Source organism: Corapipo altera, unplaced genomic scaffold, assembly GCF_003945725.1.
Source record: "Corapipo altera isolate COAL_440 unplaced genomic scaffold, ASM394572v1 54, whole genome shotgun sequence".
Classification (NCBI taxonomy): Eukaryota; Metazoa; Chordata; class Aves; order Passeriformes; family Pipridae; genus Corapipo; species Corapipo altera.
Window position 1 is genome coordinate 4,138,236 of NW_020884902.1, and position 15,160 is coordinate 4,153,395.

The 15,160-nt window shown below is 35.8% G+C and overlaps 1 protein-coding gene across 3 annotated transcripts in view; it reads left to right on the plus strand.

Annotated features, from left to right (window-relative positions):
* Nucleotides 1-15,160, plus strand: part of COL4A4 (collagen type IV alpha 4 chain) — a 69,854-nt gene that overhangs the window by 8,057 nt on the left and 46,637 nt on the right. For all 3 annotated transcript variants that reach the window (XM_027650597.1, XM_027650598.1, XM_027650599.1), the window contains exons 4-7: nt 1,690-1,767; nt 10,768-10,902; nt 11,734-11,778; nt 13,419-13,535. In XM_027650597.1, coding sequence (XP_027506398.1) covers nt 1,690-1,767; nt 10,768-10,902; nt 11,734-11,778; nt 13,419-13,535 — 375 coding nt within the window. The remainder of the gene's footprint in view (nt 1-1,689; nt 1,768-10,767; nt 10,903-11,733; nt 11,779-13,418; nt 13,536-15,160) is intronic.

Here is a 15,160-nt window from a genome sequence, read left to right on the forward strand (position 1 = left end):
CCTAGATCTTAAACTGGCTTCCCTGGTCATTCCCATCTCTCTGAAGCCAAAATTTCACATACAATATAGTTATTTTTCCTCTCTGTACTGGCCTTCATATTAACCTCATGTTTGTAATGCCATCTCTGAAATTTCTTTCAAGTCCATTATATTTAACTCTTTCAAATATTTTAAAGTGCCTTTTTTTTATTGTTTTTATTCCCAAAGTCATCCTTTTTTAGTTGAACTGTTGAAAGTGGAAATATTTTTTAAAAATAAATGTGTTCAACTAGAACAAAGGGTAACAGCTTACATGTTATGGGAACTTACATTCCATTGACATTCCAGGAGAGGGAAGTTTTTAATAACTAGGTGAGGGACTAGAGTGGAGTAGATTAGTAATTTCATGGGAAATCCAGTGTGTGAAAGAGAAGTAGTCTGTGAGAGAGACCATCATACCCTCTTGTTCTGAGATTTGGGAGTTCCAGATATTCTAAAAATGTTTTAGATAGAAAGAACAGAATTTTTCCTCCTTATCTAATATTTGTCGGTGTTTTCTCCTTGAAATGTTGAAGTATGAACATGTTCTGTCGGGTATTAAAACAAGTAACAAAACAATGTTGAGCTTGATAATAATGAAAATCCACACTGAGCAAATATTTTTGTTATCACTATTTACTTGCTTACCTACGTTATTCTTAAGTCTTTTAACCCTTGTTATCCTTTTTGAAAAGTCTTTGATAATTTACACAGTTTTGCTGAAAAAATTATGTTATTTAGTGAACATTCCAACCATCTATGTGAGCTTATAAGTGCATATGGTGTGTGTAATTGGTATATGTTTGTTACTACATTTTGGGAAATAGAAAAGAATTATGAAATAGTGTTCACTTACTACACAATAAATCTATTGAATTTACATTTTGTTGTGTTTTAGTTTATCCTTGAATATGCTTTCTTTCCTCATTGCAATCTGATGAAACAAAGTAAGCACATCTTTGCTATTAAGAGGACAGTGACAGACACTTTTAATAAAAGAAATAATTAATTTAATAGTAGGGGATGCATAATTACACCATGCACATACTTCTTGTTTCATTTAATAGACAATAATTAAATACAAGGCTTTATTGCTGAGTGAACTTCTTGCTCCTTCAGCTTGTTTTGCCTTTTATAATTTCTTTGTAGTTAAACAAACTCCTGACATAATGTGATGGGTTACAAATTTCACATTATTACAAATTAAATTCTGACTCTCTTAAAATTTCTTTCTAGGTGCAACCTGTCACCTAAGTTGTATTTGCTTGTAATATTTAGCTTTAAGAATTATAACTAATAGTTAATTTCTTTCAGCTTCTACAGCAACAGTAATATGCTTTTACTTATTGCTTCTACCCTGCCAGCATGTTTATGCTGATGAGAGGTCCAAGAAAGTTAGGAGGATTTTAAATATAGTATTGATGTTTGCATTCTGTTAAGCAAGCATTAGATAAGTTTCATATGTGTCAAGCTGAAGATCTACACAATATTCAGATGTTTGCTGCTGTGCTGTTTCTACATCAGAAGGAAATTGCCCTGTGAGTACGGAAGGATAGCCAAATTTTTTGCCTTGAAAATCATCTAATTAGCTAATATGTCCAGTTGACAATATTTGATGAAGTGATTGTTTTCTGTTGTGTATTGATAAATCCATAAACTTTTAATTTTTAGGGAAGATATGCATATGTTGACCCATGTGGGGGACAGGATTGTTCAGTTTGTCGGTGCTTTCCAGAAAAAGGATCAAGGGTAAGTGATGATTAGAGCTAATGTTAATTACTGTTTTAAATACCATTCATTTTCTGCACATTGCTGTTCTTGAAAATCAACATAGTTGACATAAATCAATATTCAGACATAGACACAGCTGACTGTAGCAAACTAGCATAATTCTCTGAATGGTATGAAGTACAGCTATCATCAAAGAAAGTTAAGATTGTTGTAAAGAAGTTTGTTTATAATAATCATCATATCTTTTTAATCAGTTAAGGACTCTTTGAGATCAATCTTGTACTTAGACAGATGTAATTCCTGATATATGTTGTTTAGAAATCTATGCTTGTTTTCTACTAAGAGGTTGGTTAAAAGAGAATGTCTATGCCATTCACTAGTTTTATGAGAACTTAGTTATTTCTTATTTGGGCTAGGTGACTCTGGAAAAGCTTGCAGACTTTTTATTTTACTCACTTAATATATTAAGTATAAAAAAAAACCAAACTGTCTTTGTCTTCTAAAGAATTATAAAACATTGAATGAAGCCGAGGCATTTTCATATTATACACTAAAATTAGTAACTGTGCATGCTTCTGATTGTTAATTGAAATATGGTCCAGTGATGACTAGTTAATCTTGGCTGTTCTTTCTCAAAGTACTTATCTATATAGTGATAGCAAACAATTTAAACATTTTATGAGGAAAAAACTTATATATATACATGTCCTGATCAGTGATCAACTGAAAAATTGTCAGTGATGGAAATTGTTTTCTATCAAAGTACTAATGTTTAAGTTTAGGTTTAGAAAGCTTGAACAAGGTGGATCAATTTTAAAAGAGCTGCACACCCCATTTGTTTGTTGGCAACCTGTGTGGCCAGAAAAGCAAGACACACCTTTTCCTTCCTGTGCTTCTGCTGTTGGCTGCACACTTTGCTGTGTCATGATCACTGCCCTGGTGTCCTTGGATCCTATCCTAATCCTCCAGGATTATGTCTATATGAAAGTCCCCCATACGGTAGGGTTTTAATAATAGAGGCCTGGGGTGGGTATATCTCTGTAACATTGTGTTAACAAAAGGGCATCCCAGGAAAAGTATTTTGACTACTGCCATTGCAGTGTCTCTCAGCACTACTGTATAGACTATTCTGGATACCAAAAACCTGATCTGAAGTGCCATTAAAAAACAACTGACTTTGAAATTAGATGCAATTCCTTGATTCTGGTTCTCTCTCCGGAGCCTGGAAGTTCTGAATTACATACCCATAATGAATCAATAATAAATACTCCCTGCAGTCATTGTGGCTCTTTCCTAAGCTGTCCTCCCTATCACAGGTAAATTGGAATATGATTCTTGCATTTGCAGTTAGTTTTCTAAATAATTCCAAGGATCTGGACCTCAGTGCCAAATAGAATTATAATAAACATTTCAAAATAAACTCAATGTCATTATATAAATATAAGTTTGAGAATTGTACCCTTTTCTGAAACAGCTCTGAAATAATGTTGTACATGTACACTGCTTTGTAGCGGATAAAGCCTCTGCAATGTAATAATAATTTATATTGTATGCAATCATTTCTATTAATCAATATGCAAGAAATAGAAATATTTTTCAGACCCTACATGAAATATGGCTTAACTAAACACCACTTCAGATAGATTGTTGCACATATGCTAATCTATGGTGATGAACAATTTTCTATAGGATTACATAAAGGTTTTTTCAGCATAGGATTCTTTTGATTTCTAAACTTTGCTGTGTTCTGCCTTTACACTCTGACACAGTAATTTTGCTTTCCTAGCTTTTGTGGAGACTACCCATTACAAAATAAAAGATTTTTTTTTATCTTATTGTTAGCTTCCTAGAATGCAAAACATCTGCTTTATCTACTTTTCTGTCTGAATCCTGCTCCCAGGCTGGCTCCTCTGAGTTTTGCACCTTCCTCAATCCTGTCTTCAAAGCGTAAGAAATAAATGATCATTGAAAGCCTCTGACATTGTGCAGTATACAAACCTAAAATTTTGGAACTTTTGGAATTTTGCCTTCTAGTTGCCCATTTGAAAATATTTTAAATTTCAACACCAAAAGCCTCCTTCATTGTAATGGACAAGATAATTGAGATTTTAGCTACAGAAAGGATGACCATGGGAGTAAGAAAAGGAAACTGCCATGGCCATACTTCAATGTATTGAAATTGGGCAAGTTGGAAGAAAAGTAGAAGCAAGAAGCTGAACTTCCATTTAATATTTATATAAACCCAGTATAATTATGCATCGTTTGCTCTGTTGGTTTTTACGAGAGCTTGTGTACCTGTCATTTTTTTATTCTCTCAACTGAGATAACTGTGCTATAAACAGGTTTGAACTCCTATTCATTAGCAAGAAATCACTATCTGAAAACATTCTATTCACTACTGCTAGTAATATATCATTACAATTGTCCACATCACAATGAAATTTTGATTTCTGTTCAACTGGTATTACAGTCTTGTTGGAGTTACTTTTACATTATACTATTTATCTTTTGATCTCATGTCACGACTCAAAAGGACTCTTTCCTCCATAGGACACCATTAAAATCTATTACTAAATTGCTTTTTGCATACTGTGTGCTATTATATCTATTAATTAAAGAACTGTAGAACGGATACATGAGAGCAAAACATCATTAGTGAAAGTATATCCGCCAGTAAATGTTCTACATGATTTTGAGTGCCAGCCTGGAACAACGGGGAATCCTGCCTCTTTTTTCCCAGTCAAGATGTATGGTCTTCCAGCAGGCAGCAGCAGTCAATGTTTTTAATTGGAGGCAAACAGCAACTTGTGTTGGATTCTTTTTCTCCTCTTTCTTTTTGGTATGCCATAAAGTTGTGATTTAATTTTTTGTTAAAGATACAGTGAAACCTTTCCACTATTCCCTCCTCTTGGGAAGCTGTTTCCTAGATAACTCCTGCTGTGTTGTATCACAGGCTTCCAAAAATGCTGGCTGCTCTAACAGAATTTAGATAGTTAAAAAAATGTTTGCAGTTAGCGCTGACCAATTGTAAACGTGTCCTGTGCCGACCCCGGAGTTTGATCCCATTCAATTCCTTTGGCTTTGTTTATAGCATTAAGTAGATTTAGAAAGTAAGCATCTATTCATGACCCAACCTGATCTGGCTTCTATGAGATCATGTGAAATGCCTGGATCAAAGTGAATAATAAATATAACTCAGCAGGACCAATGTTCGTTCTTTTGCAGATGAAGCGTGAGGGTTATTTTTGTCCCAGTGTAGGGGAGAACGTAGCAAACAAATCTAAGAGGGAGGTCTCACACTTTCTGGCCTTTCAGATATAAGGAGTAAGCACCCACAAGAGATGCTGAGTCAGTTGGCTGTCACAGGTAAGTTAGAAAGTCAGCTGCTTTCAGTCACTGCAGTCAGTGGGGTAGGAATGGGGAAATGCACCTGTGCATTGCTTCTCTTGGAACATCTCCCCAGCAGATCTTGGGAGTGTCAAAGTTCCCTAGTAGGTCCTGTGGGCTCTCTGATTATTTAAAATGCGCTAACTGGGAAACTGTGCAAATTCTGTCTGTTTTGAGGAGTAAGAGGCATTTATTAAGTCATACTTTTTTGCTTATCAGTCTGCAGTGTCAGTCTGTAATTGACATGGAATATCCAGTACTTGTATTTGAATTTTCAAGTTGTACACTCAGGAAATAATTATGTAAAATCCATCTATTTGATCTCAAATGCGTGCTCTTAATTGAATCCACTATCAGAGATGTATAGACACTAGCATATAAGGAAATTCAGGTTTCTCCCACTATTTGCCTCATACTTGATCATTTTTTTCCCAGTATATTACCTGTGGCAAGTTTTAAAATAGAAGATTCCTGAGACCAGTTATACATTTCTGTAGTATTTCTATTGCATTTCACTTACATTCACTGAGAACCATAGAAAACAGACCCAGAGAAATGAGGCCCCTAAATCTATATATGAAGCAGAGCACACAGTTTTGCTACTAGGCAGAGGAGTAGGCAGTTCTCTGGTTCCAGAAGTCAGGATTTAATTTGAATTGGTAGGCAATGGAGCCCACTTACCAGAATGTGGAATAGGAACACAGGCACTCCAGTCCCCTCACTGTAGGGTTCCTTTGAGGTTGTTCTGTGTCCAGCTACAGCGTCTGTAAATTAGCATTTTTCATATTAGACATTTGTCCAAATTTCTCACAAGTTTTGATCTTGTTATATTATCTCTCCTTTTATTCTTGAACATCTTTCTTTCCTTAACACTTTTGGTTCCCCTGTCCCACCATACTAAGAATAGTGTTTTTGTCAATTGCAGCAGATTGCCAAGATTTTCCACATCAGGCAAGATAAAACTCTACAAAATCATTCCTTTTTTTACAGACTGGAATCAATCAAAATTTGCCAATCAGTGTCTTGTTTCAATAAAATTGTTCAGAGCAAAACTCCATTTTATTTCATTAGCTAATCTGATGTTAATTATTTGTGGTTTACGATGCTCTATTTGTAGCTCTCTGCTTTCAACTATGAACAGTTTCAGTGCCAAATTATCATTTGTTCAGAGTTTATTTAACACAATAGTGACACCCACTGGCTTATTGAATAGTTTTTCTTTTCATAGTCTCACAGTATTAAAACACAAAACAAAGTACACTGTGAAGAATGTTTTCAGCACTTCACAGTGATTTGTTGTGCTTCTGTGATGTATCACAGTGAATACTATGCTGCATCATCAGTTATTATGTTCCTGTAGCATATTAGACCATTGAAAGGTATGATAAAAAGTCACCAAAATTTCCAGTAGTTTGCAGCATGGTTCACATGCTTTTTACAAGAAAGATGGAGAGAGACAATTTACAAGAGCATGTAGTGACAGGACAAGGGGGAATGGCTTCAAATTTAAAGAGGGTAGGTTTAGATTAGATATTGGGAAGAAATGCTTTACTGTGAGGGGTGGTGAATGCCCCACCCTTGAAAGTGTTCAAGGCCAGGCCGGATGGGGCTTTGAGAAACCTGTGCTAGTGAAAGGTGTCCCCCCCGTAGGGGAGTTGGAACAAGATCCTTATGGTCCCTTCCAACCCAAACCATTCTATGATTCTATAGAAAGTCAAGCTCTAAGAGTTACTATTGCATTTAATTGGCTCAAAATCTGACTATGAAAAATAAATGATCTATTTTGCTCTATTAAGGACAAGAGAGTGGATTTAATGCCAATTTGCGTGATTTCTCAGGTTTATCTCATCTTTATCAGGTTCGTATTTAGAAGAGGTTTTTTTTATGGAGCCGTGACTTACAGTAAAAATGGGTTTGGTCCCAGTCCTACACAGTTACAGTGAGGAGTGAAATCTTCCCAGAATAGACGCCCCTCCAAGCCCTGGAAGCTGTGGCTTTGCCTTGTTGTAGACACACTCTTTGGAAAGGGGAGAGGACGTGGGTGGAGCTTAGAGGAGCAGCAGATGCCCCCACCTCACTAAGCAAACCACAAAAGAAAACATCTGTCTGCAAACACCGTTGTGAGCTCTCCTCTCTTGCCCACAGCCTGCTTTACTTTGCTCCCTTTCTCTGTCCTGCTACTGCTGGAATGAGAAAGGTTGGCTACAAGCCAGAGTCCCGTGCACAATAAAAGGGGTGTTGTATTATTTGCCTACAATCTGACTGTGTGGAGTTGATGGGCATTTTCATTTTTGTCCTTATGAACAGAGGTAAGTGCATTTCCCATATCATGGGTACATCTCCATAGCCTGTAACATAGGGTACCATCCTAACTGAAGGAGAAAACTGGGCTTCTTTTGACTTTATTGATAATGAGAAGCAAGAAACAATTCACTCTAAATAGCATGAACCATTTTTTTTAATTTCCAATTAAGACTCCTTTAAAATCTCAGGGCACTTTAAAAATCAAGTGCTCTTCAGTCTTAGGCATCCAAAAAAAGTAATTCCAGATAACCTTGGCCACTGCCTTTTCCAAACAGTATTAAATGTTTCATTGCATGATTCAGAAGTATTTGCAGTCTTAGTTTTAGGAAGCATACTTAATTAAAAAAAAATATAGCCTTGTTTTGCCAAAAGTCAATTTCTTACTGCAGGTCAAGCCCAGGATATGCTAAAATAACAGACTGTAGTCTTGGCATGGGTAGTTCCTGACCTAGACAATTAACAAGGCATTGAAATCCTAAAGGAATTTATTGGCATCAGATGGCAGAGCAGGCATAATATTCTGTTCATTTTAACTGAGCTAATTTGTCATTTCCACATGAGCATGACTACCTTCATCCTCTTTATTTGTACAGCTGTCCTGAGACTGTAATGCTGTGTAGTCACATTGGATGGGCACAAATAATAGATGTGATAATAGATGTTATGACATGGTATCAGTTTGGTCTTAACAAAGCTCCCAGTCATTATTAGTCTTTGAGCTGAAAGAAAGAGAGACAATCCACCAGCTTCACATGGCATGCTAAAGTTGTATCAGCTGCCAAACCTATTGTGAATTTGGGATTCAGTGCCTCTGTTTTATGACTTCACTGCCTTCTACTGAAGACATAAACCGTGGAGTCAATTAAATTCACAGGGCAGCAACAAACGAAGACATTTTATGAATCTAAAGGACTACATATCCTGGAAGTGGCTGTTGGTTAATTGTGATAGATAATTACTATAGAATGCATATAGTGTCTCAACTTTTTTCTGAATGCAATGAAAATCATGTTTCTTTAACTGCCCAAAGGATAAAACATGATTTAAAAATTTTCAACACTTGATTTCAGAGCGTTTACACTATATATTGAAAATATTGAAGTTGCTACCAAAACCTGTTGTTAATAAAATGCAATAAGACAAAGGTATTAGAACATTATTGATAAACATCTTATGCTTTTTTTCCTGCTGATGAATGTTGCATTGTGCATGGTAGTAGCTACTTCAGAGTACTAAAAAAACTGTACCACTTCAGGTAGAGTTAGGGCTTCAAACAGTTGTATTTTATTGTATTATTAGGGTCATTCATTTCACTTATACAAAAAATTATTCTTTACTTAAAATGGTTGTCAAGTCTTTTTTTTAATCAAGTATTTAAAGGGCTTTAAAAGTACTTCAATGAGTAAATTCAGTTTTCTGACAGAGGATGTGCAAGGCACTGCCAGTAGACAGGCTGCAACTGTTCATGCAAGCAAATGCTCAAATTAAACGCCCAGAATCCTGACTGTCCATTCACAGTTAACAAGGATGCAGAATCATGAGCTTTTAATACAAGTAGCCCCTAATTTGCATAATATTTGATGCTCCTCAAATTATGGTATCAAGAAAACTGTAACTGTTAGTGAAGACAACATACCAAGTCTGCCCTGGAGTTTTTGCCAGTGACTTCACTGGAAGCAGGATCAAGGTTGAAATGAGATGAGCCAGTAAAGATAAATGGAACCTGAGTTGTATGAGGATACTTTTTTTTAGGTAGTCCTTATTTCTAAGTGTAGGACTTCTTTTTCCAGCCTCTGGACCAAGTTTCTATTCGTAGCTTAAGGGCCAGTGGTCACCTAGTCTTGCTTCCACTACGGTATAAACCTGTAGTATGTTCCTGTGCAAACATGTAATAAATTACCTCCTCTCTTTCTTTGCTGATTTGACTGAATGATGGATGCCATATATCTCTTCATTTCCAAGTATCAAATCACACTGATTTTAAAAGACAAATAGAAAATAAATAAAAATAAAAAGAAGTGTAGGTTCCTGCTTGCAATTCACAAGGTAAGATTTTGTTCAGACAGATTCAGTCTGCGGAAATGTTTACACTGAAAAACAAGCATTCAGTTCTTTTGCTTCCTGAAGTTACATATCTGCTTAAAATCATCTTTCATTTCTGTCATTTTTTTTTTGTTTCAATCCATTCTTAGAAATAAACATATGGTCTGTTATTTCTGTGGATACTGAAATATCTTTTACTGCCCTCAAGTGGTCCTAAAACCTTATAGTTTTCTCAGGAATGCATGGATCCCATTTTATTCTCTTTTTTAATAATATAGTATCACTGATTGATGAATTCTGAAATTGAAGCACTTCAGTTTGAAAACAGAACAAGTTATAGGTAAACAAAGATAATGAGGCAGAATGAAAAAGATGAGTAAGAGAAATAAAGAGCTATAAATATTTAGATTTTGTAGGGTGGAAATGTAGACAACTCACATGTGAAGTCTGATTAGAAAGCTTGCTTTATTCAGCACTTTGAATCTATGATTGTGTAGTTGTTTAGCAGCACAGAACAAAACCTGCAACAAATCTGAAACAACTCCACACCAATTCTACAGACCAAAAAATTCGGTTGGCATGGGAAGTAAAGAATAAATAAAGAATATATATATTACCTTGGAAAAGTTAATGGAATTCCATGGAGACAGTCTGTATGGTAACATAGGTACAGATACTCGATTTAGAGCCATTTGTAGATAAATGGCATTCTGCAACCTCCAAAACCATTTTAACACAATCTATTAAAATTGATACTTTCTGTAAATATGTTGGCTAATAACTTATCATTTTTTCCTGCAGGAAACTTGACAACTTTTAAATAAGGCATTAAGATTTTAGAGTGATGATGGAAGATATAAGCTAGGAAAACTTAAGATAATTACGATATCTTAACTTAAAAGAAAGAGAGAACTCCCTTGATTTGTTCTAATTGGGTACAAAGTCCCTTCGTGTAAAATTTCTCTTTTCTCTGGTGGGAAAATACAACATCCAGTGGAGTCTCTACATTGGTAGAGCCAGAAAGACTTGCAGTTTATCCCAGGCATCTCATCTTGGAGACCTGATGAAGGTGAAAAGAAACAATCACTTTGAACAAGTTGTTAAATTTGAAGGTCATGTTCCTGTGGCAGGTAATGCATGGCACAGTTCTGCAGGCTGTCCAGCAACCTGTTCTGAATCACGAGTGTTTACACATTGTAAGCCTTGTTTTAGCCATAGTCATCTCTGAATTGCTGCCTGCTGCGGGGTTTACAGCATATTCATTCACTTCTTTGGACTTTTCAGGGTCAACCTGGTGAGCTGGGAGCTCAAGGGCCAATTGGGTCCTTGGGATCCACAGGACCAGCTGGTCTGCCAGGGGAAAAAGGACAGAGAGGTGAGAATGGGCAGCCTGGGCCAGCTGGAGAAAAAGGTGATAAGGTAGGAAACACTACAGACTACTCTTTAAGGTGTAATGTTGACCAGTGATACAGAATTCTCACTGAAATTAATTACAGCATTCTCGAAAGAATATTTCAGGAGTTTTTTGCTGTGGATTGCAAAATTAGAATTGTCAGAAGACATAAAATAAGATTAAACAGACTCAGTCTCTGATTGTTACTTACCATGTCATTCTCTTTAACGTCAAATAGGTTTGTGGAAGAAATGTGGAGCTGGAGGGAGCTTTTGGTGCTTTTAAAAGTACTGCAATAAAAAGAATTTTATTGCCACTTAAGGGTATAAATTGTAGTCCAGATTCATATCTTTCACAGTTGTACAATCCCTGTGCTCTTGGTACTTTATATTAGTTTTAATGGCCTAATTCCGCTGATCTCAGAGGATGACTGAAATCACTAATGTCAGTAACTGGCACACCTGAAAATGTAGGTGCTATAAATAAAAATCGTGCTACTGGTAATATCAAAACAGGAGCAGGATTGTGAAATTATGAATAGATTTAGTTTATAAGTTACAGGCAACTTCTCCTTCTCTGTGATTTTATAATCTTAGGAGAATGAATGAGTATGAGTGTTAGACATTTGTCCTGTACTGCACCATCTGTCACATGTTTAGCTATTGGCACTAGTCCTCTGCTAAGCCCATATAAGTTTTTTGGAGATCTTTATTTCTGACAATTACAGCTTTTGATTCGTATTTCAAACTTGACTGTTTTTTGTTTCTTTCTATGTAGTATCACATATTCTTGGTTTTCCTTATTTTTAAGATTTAATGACCTCAGCAACTCTGTTTTTTCATATCACCTGTTTTTAGGGCCCAACTGGAGTCCCAGGATTTCCTGGTTTAGATGGTGTTCCTGTACGTATTAAATAAATATTTCTTTATAAAAACTGCAGTTCCTATAAAGTCATAGCAAGTCCTCTAACAGAACAATACACTCAATAAATTGTTTGGCTTTATATCTATTGATATCATGTCACCTACAGAATTACATGCTTTGCAAAAACGCAAAATAACCAGGTTAACTTCAACTGTGTTTACTATTGATAACAAATTCCACAAAACTCCAATGAGATAAGTACATAATTTTCATGCAGGAGTGGGGCAATGAAGGCAGAGGCTGCCCATGCCCATTTAGCATGGGCCAGTGCTAGGATTAAAAGCAATGAGCTTATTTTCTCAGGCTCTATAGCAGGCTGTAGTCTCCTTGATGCATTCTTAACATCTCTGGAAATACCTCAAATATACTCAATATCTATCTCAAATGATGTTTCTGTTTTCTATTTAAATGTTCTGATTTTTCCATGTAGTCCTTTTGCAGGAAAAAACCCAGCCACTGAGCCCATTAATTTTAGCCTGAATAGAGACTGAATAAGCAAAGTGGCTCCTAAATATATCTTTATAATTATATATTTTGCAGAATGTCTTCCTCAGTGTGAAAATGGTTGTGGTAAAAGAGATAACATCTTACATACAGCATTTTTCAAAATACTGTATCTATTAGAACTGAATTCCTATGTCCTTACTAGTTTCATATGAATCAAAGTTAAAATGTTGAATTTTGAAAGTGAAAACAGAACCAAAAACTGAGTGGGTGTTGTAGCATCTGCTTGTCAGCTGTCCACACTTGACAGTGGGGCTGTTGCCAGAATGTCTGTATAATGTGGAGGCACAAAAAAAAAAAAAAAAAAAAAAAGTGTTCCCAAGAAATGCATATACTTTTTATGAAAAATGTCAATTAAAAAACGGTGTCCACAAATTGGGATGAAGAACCTTAAAGACAGGAAGAAGTTAAAATTGACAAAAACATATCAGGCAAATGACCAGGATACTTTCCTGATGATTTTTCAGAACCCCCCCAAGAAATAATTTTGGGGTCAAAATTAGTATTTGTCCCTTACAAAAATGTTTAATTCTGTGGAAATAAATTTTTTCTCCAGTGGCAGGATCATTGCCCAGTGCCTAATTTGCAGTAGAACTAATCCTTATCTGGACCCTGGTTAGCTCTTGCTAGGTTAGAAAAGTCACAGTCTCTGCTATTACTCTGTGCTGTGTCCTGTTTTTCATTGTTTTATCGTATCAGTTAAAAATGTAAGGCTGTCTGAGATGACTTTTGGGGGCTTTTTCAGCTTTTTTTTTACAGCCACAAAAAAGGTTATAGTTAGTTAGAGTGTGCATTCTCTGAGAAGACAGCACATTACTTTTTGACTCAAGTGAGAGTTCAGTCTGGTCCTCATAACCAGTGCTGTCCCTGTTATATTTGCTATGCATCAAAAAACCCCAAACAAACAAAAAACTTATATCATTTGTTCTACAGAAAAAAAAATTCTATTCAGAATATAAAACATTTCTAATGCAAAGACTATGAAACTGGGACCACTGGGACGTGTCCTTTGATTCAGATCTGAAGTATTTGTTTCTGAACTGTTCTGTTAACTTAAGAAACAATTCCCCATTGATCATGATGCATTTCTAATAAGTATTAAACTGTCTTTCAGGGATTACCAGGAAGGGAAGGACCCAGAGGCAAGCATGGTTTAGATGGCTGCAATGGCTCAAGGGGAGATCCAGGATTTCCAGGAGAAAATGGTTACATGGGACCAAGAGGTCCTTATGTACGTGAGAGGCTTTCCTGCCATCCATGAACACCGTACATGTGCATTCCCCTTCAAGAGCCCTTAAAGAAGTTTCAGACTATGGCACTAGCTTTGCACTGCACAGGGATTCCCAGGCATTCTTACTCAGCTTAATGGGAGTGAAAGACATTGCCTTACCAATTAACTTTAAGCTTGAATGTGAAATAAGTTCCTATATCCTTGAAGTGTATATATATAACCCTTGAGGGTTAAATTCTGCCTGGTTTCCCCAGTGTGTGACCACACCAGTGCCAATACTGGGCACTGAAGTACAGCTGAGGAGGAGTAGGTTGAAACCATCGTGCCATTCATCAGGACTTGAAATTTCTCAAAAGCCTTAATAGTAGGGACATACATGAGATGAATTAGCAGAAAGTGGAAGCTTCAGCAAGTCTAAGTCCTGTTACATTCTACGATTTTTTGCCACTTTTTACACATATCTATCCATGACTGCTCTGTGCACACCTAGTCTTACCTGGGTGTTTATCTGTATATGTAGATCATTTCACAGTAAAAATCTTTAAAATTAGCTCTTTAATATTTGTTTACTTTTACTGGTAAATTGGAAAGCATTTTAAAATTTTTTAGGTAGCTCTGTTAGCAGTGCTACACTAATGACAATAAAAGAAATTCATGTCAGTAAGCAACATAAATTACTGAAGCTCCAAAGAAATTTTGCTGAGCTGGTTTAGTACCCAGTCTTTGACTTTTCATGGAACCAAATTTTAGTTCTGAAGGAATAATAGCTGATTAGTTGGTCTAAGAGCTTCCCTGAAATTTTCCAAGTAAAACAGTTAAACCAACTGCAATTTACATGAAAAATCCAATGCGTTTTGTAGGAGCTAAATAAGATGCTGAAGTCAGACATTAAAAAAATGTGCAGAGGGTGCCAGAGTGAAAAGATGTTATCAAAAAATATAGCAATTATAATAAAATACAATTTCAGTCTTGGACTTGTAATAAATGCTATGCGCAACATGATGAAAAACTTAATGATAACCTCATTTGTTATACCTCTGAAAGTAACTCGTTAACCTTCCAAATGATAAAATAACATGCTCAAACTCTAATTTTACCTGTATTTTCTTACTTATTATGGCCTTCAAAAGAGAGTTTTATTTTTTGTAATTAGCCAAATGACATAAAGGAAAAATGAGACATGGGATAAATTACAGCATAAATCCTACCAATTTCAGGAGCATGCTCTTTGACAGGCCTAGAAAAATATTTGCAAAATACTTTTGCAAAAACTGAGAGACACAATAGGCATGTAGCCTTGGATATGCATACTAAAATTCCAGTGAAAATTAATTTAGCTACTCAGAAAGACAAGACATAGTAACCATATTTTCTTGTGTACAAGAATGCTATTCCAACCTCTCTATGCCCATTGCCTATTTTGAATCAATTTGTTGCACCAAGTATCAGCTTGACTGTACATGACAGCTAAGATTTTTATGTTATTCTTATTTATAACATTGTCCTGTATAATTTAATTCAACACCATGTACATATTCATCAGCTTTACTTCTGCTAATTTGTTGGAAAAGAAAGTGGTTCCTATTTGTAAGCCCTTACCTAGTTCATGTAGAAGATAAACTGAA